At 46.3% G+C, this 15824-nt stretch overlaps 1 protein-coding gene across 3 annotated transcripts in view; it reads right to left on the bottom strand.

Moving 5' to 3' along the window:
- Positions 1-15824, bottom strand: part of LOC146785770 (phospholipid scramblase 1-like) — a 420799-nt gene that overhangs the window by 159986 nt on the left and 244989 nt on the right. For all 3 annotated transcript variants that reach the window (XM_085635025.1, XM_085635026.1, XM_085635027.1), the window contains one exon: positions 11617-11756. In XM_085635025.1, the coding sequence (XP_085491151.1) occupies positions 11617-11756 (140 nt within the window). The remainder of the gene's footprint in view (positions 1-11616; positions 11757-15824) is intronic.

Here is a 15824-nt window from a genome sequence, read left to right on the forward strand (position 1 = left end):
CTGCATTGGTTTCTTTGGCGATGCATCGGTAACAGGTACAGATGCGTTGCCCTTCTCGTTGCATTCCTTTTCCAGCTCCCAACAGCAGACACTACCTACATGGGCCCAGAACAGCAGCAGGCACCTCCTGCTCAGACTCCCAGCAAGGAAGTTCAGGGGAGCTGGGGGTTAAGTCTTTGCATCTCTGAGACTTCAAAACCGAGGAGGCAAGCTCTACTTCAAGCCTTTTCAGATCTTCCTCAAGCAGGGGACACATCACGCAGCAAGTCCTTATCCTGTTCTTGGCAGAAACAGCCACTGCAGATAGCTCACAGCAAAGGGGCAGTACTTCTCAGTTTAACCAGCTCTTCTCCTTGGCAAAGTTTCCTCTTGAATTCCAGAAATGATCTAAAAGTCTGGAGTCTGGGCCTAACTTTTTATAGCAAAAAATCCTTTGTTCTCTGGTGGCAGAGAAGCTCTTTGCCCAGCCAAAACCAGTTCTCTCCTCTCTGGTGCAGCTTTCTGGCAGGAGGTGGAGACAGCATTGTCCAAGGCAGACCAGGCCTATTCAGGTGTGAAGGAAATCTCCTCCCCCCACTCTGAATGCAGCCCAGGTCTATTTAGCCCAGCCCTGACTTGCCCTGGAAAGGCAGGACACAACTCAACCCCCCCTCCCCCCAAGTGGCTGTCTCAACCGAATGCACATCCCCAGCCCCTGTTACTCCAAAGCCAGATAGTCAATACACAACCCTACCAGAGGCACACAGGATGGCTAAGGAAGAAAATACCTACTTTCTAAAAGAGGTATTTTCCAACACAGAAGGTAAAAATCATCCTCACTGAAAGATGCACCTTAATATTCTGAGTTCAGGCATACTAAACGTTATCTTCCTATTGTGTCCCAGTGGGAAATTATATTTATAAGATGTTATAAATAAACTTCCATTCTGTCCTATGAGACAGATAGACTTTCAATAGTGAAAAACGAAATTGGAAGTATTTCACTATCAGGACATGCCACACACATCAGGGCATGTCCTTCCTTTCACATACACCGTACCCTGTGCCCAGGGGTACCTTAGGCCTATCTTAGGGGTGACTCACATGTAAAAAAAGGGAAGGTTAGGCCCTGGCAAGTGGGTGCACTTTCTAGGTCGACATGGCAGTACCAAACTGCGCACAGACTTTGCAGTGGCAGGTCTGAGCTACATTTACAGGCTGCATATGTGGGTGGCACACTCCGTGCTGCAGGACCCCTAGCAGCATTTCATTTACAGGCCCTGGGCACACACAGTGCACTGTACTAGGGACTGACTAGTAAATCAAATATGCCAATCATGGAATCACCAATCCATAACAATTTACAGGGATCACTTGCACTTTGGCACTGAACAGCAGTGCCAAAGTGACCAAAGCATTATACCAGCGAAAACAAAGTCCAGCACACAGCAAGAACACAGAAGGCAAAAATACAGGGGAAATCCATGCAAATGATGCCAGATCTAACATGTACCATAGGTACTGGTAGGCACAGCTGTACCTCACCCCTCTTCTTCCTGATCTCTTATGTCCCAAGCACTCCACATCAGTTTTTTTTCAAATCTGCATGTAGTACGTTTTACAGGTTACTACATTTTTTTGGGCTACCAAAATGTTATTATCTTGAAATCGTGCTCTAACTTGTTGTTCATGAAAACAAATACATCAGCCTGGGAAATATTTTGCACCAGCTAAACCCTCCAAAAAGTTTGCCATTACTGTCTGAAAAAAACTGCTGAGTGAGCAGGACATCTTCACGGGATAGAAGTGACTACCAGAAGAAGTGCAAGAAACGTTTTGATAGGCAGCATTCTACACAAGAACGGAAAGAGTGTGGGAGAAGGAATATGCTACTTACCAGTATGCATCTGTTCTTGGCATGTAGAGCAGCAGAGCCACACACTTAGGATAGTAGATCGCCATCTGGTGTTGGGCTCGGATGCTTGCAGGTTGTTGTGGTCTTTGGAAGAAGTCTTTGGTCACGAGATAGGTGACTCCTCCCTTGGACTACAGTGCACATGGGCATCCACTCCATCAGATTGTTTTTCGCCATGATGGGAAATGATGGGGTGTGTAAAAAGTGAGAGAGATGCCCATGTGTAATGTCTAAGTAAGACGATGCTGGAACAGATACAGGTCCCGGGGAGGTGGGTGGGCATGTGTGGCTCTGCAGCTCTACATGCCAAGAACAGATGCATACTGGTAAGTAGCATATTCCGTTCGAGGCATATGAGCTGCAGATCACACACTTAGGATAGACTATATAGCAGTGTCTCCCCTAGCGGTGGTCACCTGTATCAGTTGCAGCAGTTTGGAATAAAGTTTGAAGGACAGCCTGACCTACAGAAGCTTGTTGCTTTGCTTGCACGTCAACACAGAGTGTTTAGTGAAGATGTGTGTTGTGGACCATGTGGCTGCCTTACAAATATCTTCTAAGGGAACGTTTCCTAAGAATGCCATGGAAGCCCCTATTTTGCGTGTGGAATGCGCTCTAGGGGGAACTGTTAGTGTGCGTTTAGCCTTGTGGTATCATATTTGGATACATTAAACTATCCACCTGGCTATCCAGGATTTGGAAATGGGGTTGCCTTTATGTGGTGGAGAGAAAGCAACAAACAATTGTTTGGTTTTGCGGAATGCTTTGGTTCTGTCAATGTAGTAAAGCAGGCCTCTTTTAACGTCTAAGGTATGAAGAGCTCTTTCAGTTACCGAGTCCGGATTAGGGAAGAACACTGGTAGCTCGACTGATTGGTTAAGATGGAACGGAGATATGACTTTTGGCAGGAATATCGGATTTGTTCTAAGAACCACTTCGTTGCGGTCTAATTGTAGGAATGGTTCTTGGATCTCACTTACCCTTCTAAGGGATGTGATAGCAATAAGGAAAGCCACTTTCCATGTGAGGAACTGAAGTTCGCATTTATGCAGAGGTTCAAATGGGGGACCCATGAGCCGTGTAAGAACAATGTTTTGATTCCACACTGGAGAGGGTGGTAATCTGGGAGGAATAATCCTCTTAAGGCCTTCCATGAAGGCTTTGATCGCAGGTACTCTAAATAGTGACAAGTGTTGTCGATTTTGTAAGTAGGCTGCTAATGCTGCTAGGTGGAGACGTATGGATGAGTACGCTAAATTACATCTTTGCAAGTGTAGTAAGTAGCAAATGATGTTCTGGATGGATGCATCCAGTGTGTGTATCTCATTGTTAGTGCAGTAAATGGCAAATCTTTTCCATTTTGCAGCGTAACAGGCTCTAGTGGTAGGTCGTCTGGCCTCTTTTATAATATTCATGCAGTCTGGTGGTAGGTTGAGGTAACCGAACTCTAGGACTTCAGGAGCCAGATCGCTAGATTCAGTTGACCTGGATTGGGATGTCTATTTCTCCATGGTTCTGGGTTAATAAGGACGGGGAGAGATGCAGTTTTTGGTGTGGAACTAGAGAGAGTTCCAGCATTGTTGTGAACCAGGGCTCGCGTGCCCATGTGGGAGCTACTAGGATCAGATTGAGAGACTGTTGCCTGAGCTTGCGTACCACGAATGGAATGAGTGGGAGAGGCGGAAAAGCATACGCAAATCTGCCTGACCAGTTCATCCATATCGCATTGCCCTTCGACTGTGGGTGGGGAAACCTGGCGGCGAAGGTTGGGCATTTTGCATTTTCGTGTGTGGCGAACAGATCTATGTCTGGTTGGCCCCATTGTTGGAAAAAGCGGAGTAGGACTTGTGGATGTAATTCCCATTCGTGGATCTGTTGAGTCTGTCGACTTAACAGGTCGGCAATCTAAATTGTGATCCTCTGGTAGGTGTTCTGCAAGCAGGTATATGTTCTGGGGAATGGCCCATCGCCAAATGTTCTGTGCGCGCTGGGACAGTCGGAGAGAATGTGTGCCTCCTTGTTTTTGTATGTAATACATGGCTGTCATGTTGTCCGTCCGGATGAGGACAGTTTTGTTCTGGAGATGTAATTGGAATGATTTTAGTGGTAGGAATACTGCCAGTAGTTCCAGGTAATTAATATGGAGCACTTTCTGTTTAGTGGTCCATTTGCCTAGGAGTGGTGTGTCCTAGGAGATGGGCTCCCCATCCCGTGAGTGATGCGTCCGTTGTTAGCACTATTTGTGGAAGAGGCTCGAGGAACAGCCGCCCTTTGGACAGGTTTATTGTGTTCCACCATTTTAGAGAGCGATGTGAGCGGCTGTCCACCAACACCAGATCAGTTAGTTGTCCGTGAGCCTGATTCCACTGACGTGCTAGACACTCTTGCAAGGGACGTATTTGAAGTCTTGCATAAGGCACAATAAAGATGCATGACGCCATCATGCCTATGAGTTGCATGAACACTCTTGCTGGAAGAGAGTGTTGGGTTTGAAATTTTGCGATGAGAGCTTGTATATTGGCTATCCTGGCTGGGCTGGGATATGCTAGGGCTTTGGAGGTATTTATGGTGGCTCCCAGATATTGATGTATGTGAGAGGGTTGGAGATGAGATTTGGGATAGTTTATTGTGAATCCCAAGTTGTGTAAGATTTGAATAGTTTGGTGAGTGTGTAGAATGCATTTGTTGATTGAGTTGGCTTTTATTAGCCAATCGTCTAGATACGGGAAGAGACATGAATTTGTTGTCTTCTGAGATGCGCTGCTACTACTGCTAGACATTTGGTGAATACTCTGTTACCCCGAATGGAAGGACTGTAAACTGATAGTGTTGTCCGTCTGTGAGCAAGATGTATGGGAATGTGGAAATAAGCGTCCTTGAGATCTAGTGTGGCAAGGAAATTGCCTTGTTGTATTAGTGGGAGTACTTGTTGAAGAGTGATCATATGGAAATGATCTGAGTTTATGTACTGATTTAGGAGTCTGAGGTCGAGTATTGGTCTTAGAGTCTTGTCCTTTTTGGGGATTAGGAAGTACAGGGAGTATACCCCTGTACCCTGATGTTGTAAGGGAACTGGTTCTATTGCGTGTTTTTGAAGCAATGAGAGAACTTCTTGTTTGAGGAGCGTAAGATGGTCTGGTGACATGGAATGCTGCTTGGGTGGTATGTGTGGGGGGAAGTGGTGAGTTCCAGGCAGTAACCATACTGGATAATTTGTCTTACCCACTTGTCTGTTGTGATGGAGTTCCAGACAGGTAGGAACTGTTTGAGTCTTCCCCCGACTGGAGTGGAATGGTCTGGGGGGAGTGGACGAAAGTCACTGTTTTGTGGTGGGGGAGGTACGAGTGTTGGTTTTGCCTCGACCTCGTCCCTTGTTGTTGTTTCCTCTATATCCTCCTCTTAAATATCCTCTACTGGGGGATGTTTGTGTAGAGGTTTTGAAGGTAGAGGAGGTGTCTGCTCTTATATTCTTGGAGGCTCCTCTCCAGAAGGAGCGTCGAAAGGAGCCGCGTGGTTGAGGAGAATGCAATGCTCCCATGGACTTAGCAGTCTTGGTGTCTTTTTTCGTTTTTTCAAGTGCAGTGTCTGCTGATGGCCCAAACAGCTGTTCTTGGTTAAATGGTTGGCTAAGTATGGTACTTTGTACTTCTGGCTTAAAGCCTGAAATGCGTAGCCAGGCATGGGGTCTAAGGAGTACACTTGTGTTTATTGCTCTAGAGGCGGTGTCTGCGGCGTCAAGTGCACATTTAATTGACGCATTTGAGATAAGTTTTCCCTCTTGTATAAGGTCATTTGCCTGGGTCTTGTATTGGTCTGGCAGATGTTGTAGCAGATTCTCCAACTGATCGTAGTGAGCCCTATCATAGCGTGCTAGTAGGGCTTGGGTGTTGGCAATACGCCAATGATTAGCAGCTTGAGCTGCTACTCGTTTGCCCGAGGCTTCTAATAGTTTGGATTCTTTGTCAGGAGGTGGTGTATATCCCGTGGTTTGGGAGTTGGCGCGTTTCCTTGCGTTGGAAACGACCAAAGAATCCAAAGGGAGCTGTCCTCTGATGTAACAAGGATCTTCAGGGGCAGGCCTATATTTTTTCTCAATTCTTGGGTTAAGCACCCTGGCACGGACGGGGTCTTTAAATACTTCTGTGGCGAGTTTTCTGACCCCTTTAATCATAGGTAAAATTTGTACCGACTTCTGAGACTGTTCAAAAGTGTCTAAGAGGAAGTCTTCCTCGGGTGCATCGGAGTGCATGGTGACGCCATGGTAAAGTGCTGCTCTATTTACTAGTTGTCAAAACACCAGGTTATCATATGGAGGTGATGGTTTGGAGGGATGTGGCGTAGGGTCAGGTATATCTGGTAGAGGGTATGCCCAATCATCCAATGGTGCGGTATCTGGATCCGCAAATGGATCATTAGGATCACAAGGATCACCCCCTCCCCCAGGTCATCATCATCATCCTGTGGAGGTGGTGTATGTGATGGGGATGGTAGAGGTAATGGTGGTGTAGGCAGAGGGGGTGGGGTAGAAGGTCGTACGGGAGAGGAAGGAGGAATAGGTGATGTTGCTGAGTCCTTCTTTTTTATAGGAACTGGGGCAGGTGTTGTGTCCAGTTTCGATTTCTTACATGGCACTGCAGTGACATGCCCAGTTTTTGGATTAATATAGATCCTTTTTTCAGTTGATATGGATGGAAAAGTTCTTGGTTTTCAGGAACAGATTTTGGCGCCGATTTTTTCGGTTCCGATCGAGGTTTTGGTTGATCGGAGGAGTATTTGGCTTTAGGAAGTGTATTATAGTCCTTAGCCGGTGGTTTCGGTGTCGATGAAGGTTTCGGTGTCGAAGTTGAGTCTTTCGGCTTGGGAACTTTCGGTGCCGGTTTATCTATGGGCCTCGATGTTTTCGGTGCCGAAGGTGTCGGATCCGATTTCGGTGCAGAGAGGTCTTTTGTCTTCGGTGCCGAAGGTGCCGGTGGTACAATGACATTCGGCTTGCTCGGGCCCGAGCCACCGGAAGGCTTATGTTTCTTCAGAGCCGAGCCCAGAGGCAGGGCTTCTGAAGGATGTTTTCGGTCTCGACTGAGGCCAGCTGGCGAAGTCTTGACCAATGCCTTTGGTTTTGGAGGGGTTGGGGCAGGGGCAGTGGTACTCACACGTTGCCCCGGAGTAATGGGGTCGTCTGAGTCGTCTGCTTCTGTGATGATTTGAAGTTCCTCGGAATCTTCTTCTGGGACATCGGGATCCTCATAAAAGATGTTTTCTGGTTCCGGGGCTGGTCTGTGTGCCATGATATGGCGTCGAGCTCTTCGATCCCGAATGGTCTTTTTGGATCGAAATGCTGCGCAGGCTGGACAGCTGGCTTCGTCGTGTTCCGGTGATAGGCACAGGTTGCAGACTTTGTGATGGTCACTGTTTGGAAATTTTGCTCCACACTGGGGCATTTTTTAAACGGCGTCCTTTCCATGAGCCGTTGGCCTCACCGCATGGATAGGCCCAACCGCCCGCATCGACGTCCGGAATCGAGCAGATGAATTCGATGTCGAGTGAAGGTGCTTCGATTGTCGATGTAGAAGTTTTTTCGCTTCGAAAAGCTTGTATTTGAGATTTTCAACCGGAGTGGAAAAGTTACATCCGAACCTAATGGCGGAAAAAAACAATCTGAGGATGGAGTGGATGCCCATGCGCACTGTAGTCCAAGGGAGGAGTCACCTATCTCGTGACCAAAGACTTCTTCTGAAGACAACAACAACCTGCAAGCATCCGAGCCCAAGACCAGATGGCGATCTACTATGCTAAGTGTGTGATCTGCAGCTCATATGCCTCGAACATGTTTTTTGTAAAAAAAACAGGATGGACACTTAAATGGAGATCAGGATACCCTTGTCCAGCAAAGATTGCAGAGGCCAGGAAGAAAGTTGTGGTTTTCAGTGGAGGAGAAGTTTAGAGTATCTCATGTTTGGCTAAAACAGTGAATGGTGGGAAGGCAAGTGAGGATGTTGAAACATTACAGGTGAAGTTTCATGTCGGTTTGGGTGGATCTTATAAAAGCTCGCCATCTCCACAGCAAGGTACGTTTCCTGGTATAAGGGAAATATGGTGGGATCTGTACTTGGGGCTCTAGGAACACAGGCTAATCTGGTTTGGACTGGCAACCTAGGTGACAGTGGAGCCAGTCTTCAGGAGTCAGTAGATGTTGCTGACTCTTGATGGTGTTGCCACTGTAAATAACTTAGACTGGTGGACACTTTATTTACAACATGCTGATGCACTGACACACCCAAATGGCATTCTCAGGAACTGGGAGAGCCCCTTATGTGTAATGAACACCTTCAAAGGCTTAAGATTTTCTATCCAATTGTATTTAGTGGAAAGCACTCATGAAGTGGATGGTGGAAAAAAATAACATTCTTTTGATATGGAGGTAAATATTACTTGAAGATTAGGGAAAAGAAAAGTGTCCTTGGTTAAGTCCCTGAACACCATGTACAATCAAGACATCAGAGCTTTTTATTAAAAACCACAACTGGATATGCCAAATTTGAGCTCTTTATTAGCTTCACAATAGGCTTGTTTAAGTCTTTGAGAATATCATTCAGTTTGGGTTCATGATTTAAAGGCACAATCCAGATACTCTGTATGACAGGCACAGCATCTTTTTTAATAAATGTTTCATATCTGAATACTATTAATTTCCCAAACTGCTCACAGAATACATTGGGCAATTCCTGCACAATGTTTTTGTAATCCATTCCTTTTGTCACACACTTAGTTAACAGCATTTACAAGGGGACGGGCTCTTTGATCTAACCTCATACCAAACTTGTGTGGCCATCCCCCAAATGTGCTCTCTTTACAGGAACAAATACTTTTCCCCAAACTCCAAATCTACCAAGAAGAATCCGCCCATTTTGATTCTATGCCTACATAAACCTCAGGATGAATGTAATTGTGTAACAACTCGTGGAAAGGGGAAACAGCCTTAACAAGACGGGCTGAACCACATGTGCCGTTTCTCCGCAAGCGGAACCACACTTGCCTTAACCACGCATATGCCTTACACATCATATATGCGTGGTTAAGGCAGTACATGTTCTATATGTCCGCATAGGCAGGGAGAGGAACAGGAAGCGTCCAAACTGAAAGCTCAACACAGACAGGTAAGAGGGGTTGGGATCGGATAGAAGAGTAGTTTAGGGGCAGCGGTTTTAGGGCTTAGGGCGGGGGGAGTCGGGGTAGTTTCAGGGCTTAGGGTTGGAGTGGGCTAGAGTTCCCAGATTTTAGGGCTCAGGGCCGTTTCAGTTTTATGCGTATAGATAAGAGTTGCCCCCCCCCCCACCACCACCTACGGATTCAGCTAGGAACTTAGGAGTAATATTTGACAACCTTCTCTCTGTTCATCAACAGATGCTTCCTGTGTCAGGGAACTGTTTCTCTTTGATCAAGTCCCTGAAAAAGGTTTTTGATTTTCTCCCTCTAGCAACTATTGCTCATGGCTTAATCTAATCAATATTAGTCTATTTCAATAGTCTTTTTTTAGGCTTGCCTAAATACCCAGTGAAGAGACTCCAAGTTGTCCAAAATGCAGTAGTTAGACTTGTTCTCTCACTATCTCTGGGCAGTTCCACCACTTAAGGGTTAAGAGATCTTCTCTGGCTTCCTGTAGAGAAACGTGTCCTGTTTAAATCTTTAACCGTAGTCTAAAAGGCCTACACAGAAAGTAAGGTTACAACAAATACAGGATAGAATTCAAGTCGCTTTCACCGCTACACTTACAAACTGAGCCATTACACAGCTTTTTAAGTTCATCAGGAGAATAAGTAAAAGAGCCAGATTGAGCTGGGTCCAGCCTGACAGCATGGCTGACATTGGGTGCAGATGGGCTTGCTTTTGGTGTGCCTTAGGCCGGCCAGCAGGCTGGTCTGATTAAGAGCATTTAGTTCTTTCACGGTTGCCGCCTCTGCCAGAAAACAACTAGACCATTGACTGTCTTTAAATGGGGAAGTAAGCGGGGCAGAAATTGCTGCGTAAAAGAAGACTCACATTCCGAAAAACCAATATGATAAGAGAGAAAAGGTAAGTAATAAACCTAACAGCACACAGTAATTCGGTACAATGGTAAAAAAACAAAAAAACTTCAAAAACACGAAACCAGTTTCACTAGTGGGACAGGCGTCTCTTGAAACAGAAAGTCAGTGGCCATGTGAGCTTCAAAAAGTTACTGCCAAAATTGTGGCTTTTTCTGTGGCTGGAGTGGAAAGATAAGGCCTGCCTCTGACGTGGCACTATACCTAGATGGAATAACCAGTGAAATGAAACCTCCAGGCAGCTGAGCCTGAAGAAAAAAGGAAAGCTTGCTTTTAGGCTCTGGAAGACCTTGGCTGACTCGAAGGCCATGCTGTTTGGATGAAATCACAGAGTTGCTATTACAGCCCTTGCCTTTTAATAATGGAGCATCTCTTTTTTGTGGCATTTGTGTTTCGGCTGCTGCATGCTGTGCCACAATTCACACGGCTTCTACTAGAAAGCATTAATAAGTTGATGACATGCAAGTTGAGGATTAATGAAATAGACAAAATGCAGTGCATATGAGGGAGATGAGAAGCAGAGGTCGAGCATTAAACACTTACAGGAAAAGAAGCCAGATTAAGTCCACACTGATAGGCAACGACAAGGGATCACAGGCAAGAGAAGGCGATACATCAGTGTATTGTGTGCCAGTTGCTTTCAGATTTAACGAAGGGCTTCAAGAAGCAACCTTAAGTTTCACTACGAAATTACTGTGTACATAATAGCTGGGAATAGCAGAGTTCATTCATAGAAGAAAGCACATCTCCTCACAGATCAGAGTCCTGAATGACAAGATTTAAGGAAAGTTCTGCAATATGTTAGGAAAGCACGGCTGGAATTGAAAATAGAAGTATCTGTTAATTTTTGATGCCAAGTTCAATTCAAAGACCCTTCATGCAGCTTAAGCATTTTTTTGAAGTAACACAATACTGTAGATACTACATTATGGAAGGTTTTAGGAATCATATGTACATACTGACAGGTTCTGATAACTTCATTACACTTTTCCATTACTTCACCAAGGAAGGCACCCTTTAAATCTTTAGAAATGGAATACAATATTGCTATCCTAGTTATCTGAGAGAGATCAATTCTATCACAATGTGTACTTGGAAAGCATTCTTTGGTGAATTTATCAGTTTACTTTTCATTAGAAATATGCAAATTGCAAACGACAATCCTTTAAATTTCAGCAGAAAGTATAATGAAAAAGGAATCCAAATCATTAATTACTTTGTAACAATTTTGTATATTGAGTCTTGTTGGCAATAAGACGGTACTTCAAAAAACTTGTTAGAAAATCTGAATTGTCTCCAATGACCGGTAGCTTCAAAATAGCAAAAGCTGGGATAATGAGAACCATGTCCATTTTACTCCTGTGTGGGCCCAAAGGGTACCTCCATTGGTCTCTTGTTCAAGGGAAATCTATCGGCTGGTAAGAACTTCTTTTGGCTGGCATCCTTGGTGCTCAACATAGGTATGTTTGGGACCACTCCGGACCACAACACTGAGCAGTCAAAAAAGGCCGCTAAAGGCGGAAACAATTATTTTAGCACCTAAAAAGGTGGCCTTTATTGTGGCAAAGTTTAAGCGGGTGAAAAGAAAGCCTTGTTTCACTGGTGGATATAAACAGATTTTTTCTGAAAAAGAGATTATACCTGGCTCAAGTATTCCAATCCAGATGGACAATTCTGGGGTGCTACCGGAGTTGGCATCCACATAGGCACAGAAGGCTGAGTAGCGACAGGAGGAACCCCTGGATGACCTTGAAAGTCATAGCCAGGCTCATCTGGAGGACCTAAAATACATTAAACAAAACAGTACGAGAATCATTCTTATGCTCACAATTTGTCACTAGGTTTCAAAATTCCAGAGAGCACTGATAGTTTATTGATGAAAAAGGAAAATGGACTCATTCACCGGGAGCACCGTTACCTGCCTGCCTCCTGCATTTTATTGACTCTTGCGTGATTGCGCTCTGGACTTTGCGCATTCCCCTCATTTTAACTTTCCTTACCTGTGCCTGCACTTGTTCCTGGACGCCCCTTGCCGTTCGCTCTTCTCCTCCGCCTGTCTGGCTGCTGGAGCGGGGACGGGCGAGCTCGCCATCTTGGGCTGTTCTGGGGTTGGCGGTGCAGCCTTTTGGCCCCTCCCCCCCCCGGCAAGTATATCCTGTGCCTGACAGTGTGTACGCCCAGCTCTGACCTGCTTCGCAGATCTCCCGAGGCATTCACCGGGAGCACCGTTACCTGCCTGCCTCCTGCATTTTATTGACTCTTGCGTGATTGCGCTCTGGACTTTGCGCATTCCCCTCATTTTAACTTTCCTTACCTGTGCCTGCACTTGTTCCTGGACGCCCCTTGCCGTTCGCTCTTCTCCTCCGCCTGTCTGGCTGCTGGAGCGGGGACGGGCGAGCTCGCCATCTTGGGCTGTTCTGGGGTTGGCGGTGCAGCCTTTTGGCCCCTCCCTCCCCTGCCACGCCCACATTGTACCATTGCACAGCCTACTTATGATGCTACAACCCCGGCAGCGCAGCGGACGTGCGCAGCGGGCGCGCCGAAGTTGCGCCTAAGTTAAGCCCGTCTGCGCCCGTCCGCGACGGGCCGGGACCAGGGGCAACTGACCCTGCTCCTTCAGTGATATACTCTTCTGCTCAATTGTTTTCTCTTTCAGTCAATGTACCCCTTTCTCCTTCATTGCTGCAGCGCCTTGATTCCCTGGGCATCCTCTCACCTGGTCACACTCCCATGTCCTCTGCCTCATCGATTTCCCCCTCTTTTTTTGTAAACCCCCCTTCTGCTGTTCATACACCCTCCTTTTCCTATCTTGCTTCTGCTTGTCTTCTTAATACTCGCTCGGCCGGTAAGCATCGACTGGAATTATTTAACCTCCTGAACACCGAGTCCCCTGATTTTCTGTTCCTTACTGAAACTTGGTTTTCCTCTGATTCTCTTCCCGACTTCCTGGCCATTCTCCCCGACTCCTATTATGCACTCCGGGCGGATCGCCCTAATGGCAAAGCAGGCGGGGGGGTGGCCATGATCGTCCATTCTAGCTTGCAGTTTCAGCTTCTTTCCCACTCTCCTATACCTAGTGTGGATTTTTTGGTGGCCCGCTCTATCAATCTTTTAGCTCCCCTCACAGTTGTCATCATGTATCGACCTCCTCAGAATATGCCCTTGTTTGTAGCCACCCTGCAGGAACTCCTTGCCACACTTGTGGTTAATAATTCCTCGGTTCTCCTATTGGGAGACTTTAATTTCTGGCCGGGCGATCCTAAGGAGGATACGTCCTCTAAAGATTTTTAGGCCACCCTTCAGTGTCTCAATTTCTTGTCCCATGTCACTGCCCCTACCCACGCCTTGGGTCATACTCTTGACCAAATTTGGTCATCTCGCTGCACTGTCCTTTCTCCTAGCATTCTTCCCTGCATCTGGTCTGATCACTCCCTCATATCTTTTTCTGTAAACCTTGGTGCTCCTCACAAATCCTCCTTACCTAAGAACATGGTTGCACGTAGCTGGAACCGGGTTGATCTCAATTCCATTTCTCTTTCTCTTGCTTCTTCTACTCCTGTTCTTTCTGAACTTTCTCTTGACTCTCAAGCCGAAGCAGTCAGCACTTGGTTGTCCTTTTCTTGCGATCGGGTTGCTCCGCTCAGGAAAATCAAGGCCGTTCGCCCTCATGATGCTCACAAGTGGTTCAATAATGAGCTTAAAGCTCTAAAATTGGACCTTAGACGTTCTGAGCGTCATTGGAGACGTAACTACTGCCCTGTTCTCCGGGCCAAATACAAACTTCTCCTCAATGAATATAAGAGAGCTGTTCTTGCGGCCAAAACCAAGTACTTCTCTGAGCAAGTTGCCCTCTCCGCCAACAAATCCAAGGAGATTTTCTCCTTGGTTAACAACTTGGCGATCTCTGATCGCGCTAATCCCAATGTCATTCCTTCCCAGGCTCTCTGCTCTTCACTTCACGATTTTTTCATTGAGAAGATCGTTAAGATTAAATCCAACATCCCTTCTGTTTCTTCCTCTTTTTCTTCTCTTCCTCTTCCTGTATCCCGTTCTTTTCTCGACTCTTTTTCCTCTATTTCCTTGGATTAATTTCTTACTCTGCTCACAAAAATCAAGTCTGGCTCTCAGGCCGACTGTGCCCTGGCACGTATTTTGAGAGCTCTATTTTCTAACTGTCCTGTCCCCCCTCTCTCTCTTCTTAATGCTTCTCTCTCCCAGGGCATAGTCCCTTTATCTTTCAAATCTGCTATTGTGCTGCCTATTCTTAAAAAACCTGGCTTAGATTCTTCTCTTCCCTCTAACTTTAGGCCTATCTCTCTTCTTCCCTTTCTGGGCAAGATCCTGGAAAGCCACGTCACCTCTTGCCTCTCCTCTTACATTGAGGAGAACCATCTTTTGGCTTCCCATCAAGCAGGCTTCCGCTCGGGCCACTCTACGGAGTCGGTGGTCCTCGCAGTCCTTGACGAGTTGAAATCGAAAGCCGACTCCTCTCTTCCTCAAGCTCTGGTCCTCCTCGATTTGTCCGCTGCGTTTGACACGGTTGACCATTCCATTCTTCTCGACCGCGTCAGCGCATCGGGCATTCGAGTCTCCGCATTTTCTTGGCTTGCGTCCTTTCTTTCGGGTCGCTCCCAAGCGGTTCATCTCTCCGGATTCTCTACCTCCGCTCGTCCAGTTTCCTGTGGGGTTCCCCAAGGCTCCTCTCTTTCCCCTCTTCTTTTTAATCTTTACATCTATCCTCTTATCACTTCTCTTCTCGATCTGGGGGTCTCAGTGTATAACTACGCTGATGACCTCCAGCTCGTTTTTAATCTTTCCTCTTCTTCTATGTCTCTTTCTAAGTTTCGTTCCACTTTGGTTTTTATTTATGAGTGGATGAGCGCAAATCATCTTAAGCTTAACCCGCACAAGACCGAGTTGGTCTTGACGGGTGGCTCATCCAGCCCGTGGTCCTCTGCTTTTTGGCCCCCTGCCTTAGGTCCCTCTCCCACACCTGTTTCTTCTGTTAGGACCTTAGGCATTAAGGTTAGTCAGGATCTTTCAATGCACGCCCAAGTTAGTTCTGTTGTTTCTTCCTGTTTTCTTTCTCTTCGGCTTATCCGAAAAATATCTCGTTTTTTTTCTTTTGAAGCTCTTAAAATCATTATCTCGGCTCTGATTACCTCCCGTCTTGATTACGGGAACAGCCTGTACGTGGGCATACCAGCTTATGAAACACATCGCCTACAAGCAATTCAGAATCAGGCTGCCTGTCTTATTCTTCATTTCCCTCGTACTCATCACATCTCCCCTGTACTTAAGTCCCTCCACTGGCTCCCTGTTCATCAGCGATCCCTTTTTAAGCTGGGCTGCTTGGTTTTCTAGGCTCTTGCTCGCTCCGCTCCGGTCTTTATCAGCTCTCTCATTTCTTCTTATATTCCTGCCCGCCCTCTTCGCTCCTCCTCCTTGGCCCTCCTCAATGTTCCCCGGTTTCGCAAGTCCAGAACGGGAGGCACCCGATTCTCTGTTCTGGCCCCCCGCTTTTGGAACAGTCTTCCCTTGTCTTTGCGTGCTATCCCTATCTACTCTCATTTCCGCAAAGCCCTGAAAACCCTCTTGTTTTCTCAGGCTTACTCCTGCTAATCTCCCTGGGTTACTTCTGTGATTGCTGGCCGGAGTTCTCAGCGCCAGGAAGCCGCGTGGCCACAGTGCGCTTTATTAAATACTTTTTTCATTCATTCATTCATTCATTCATTCATTCATTCATTCATTCATTCATTCATACTCATTCCCCTGCATCAGATTACATTCAACATATCCTGGACATGTTGTAAATACAATATATTCTAACACCTTTCACCCCACTCTTC

Source organism: Triturus cristatus, chromosome 11, assembly GCF_964204655.1.
Source record: "Triturus cristatus chromosome 11, aTriCri1.1, whole genome shotgun sequence".
NCBI lineage: Eukaryota > Metazoa > Chordata > Amphibia > Caudata > Salamandridae > Triturus > Triturus cristatus.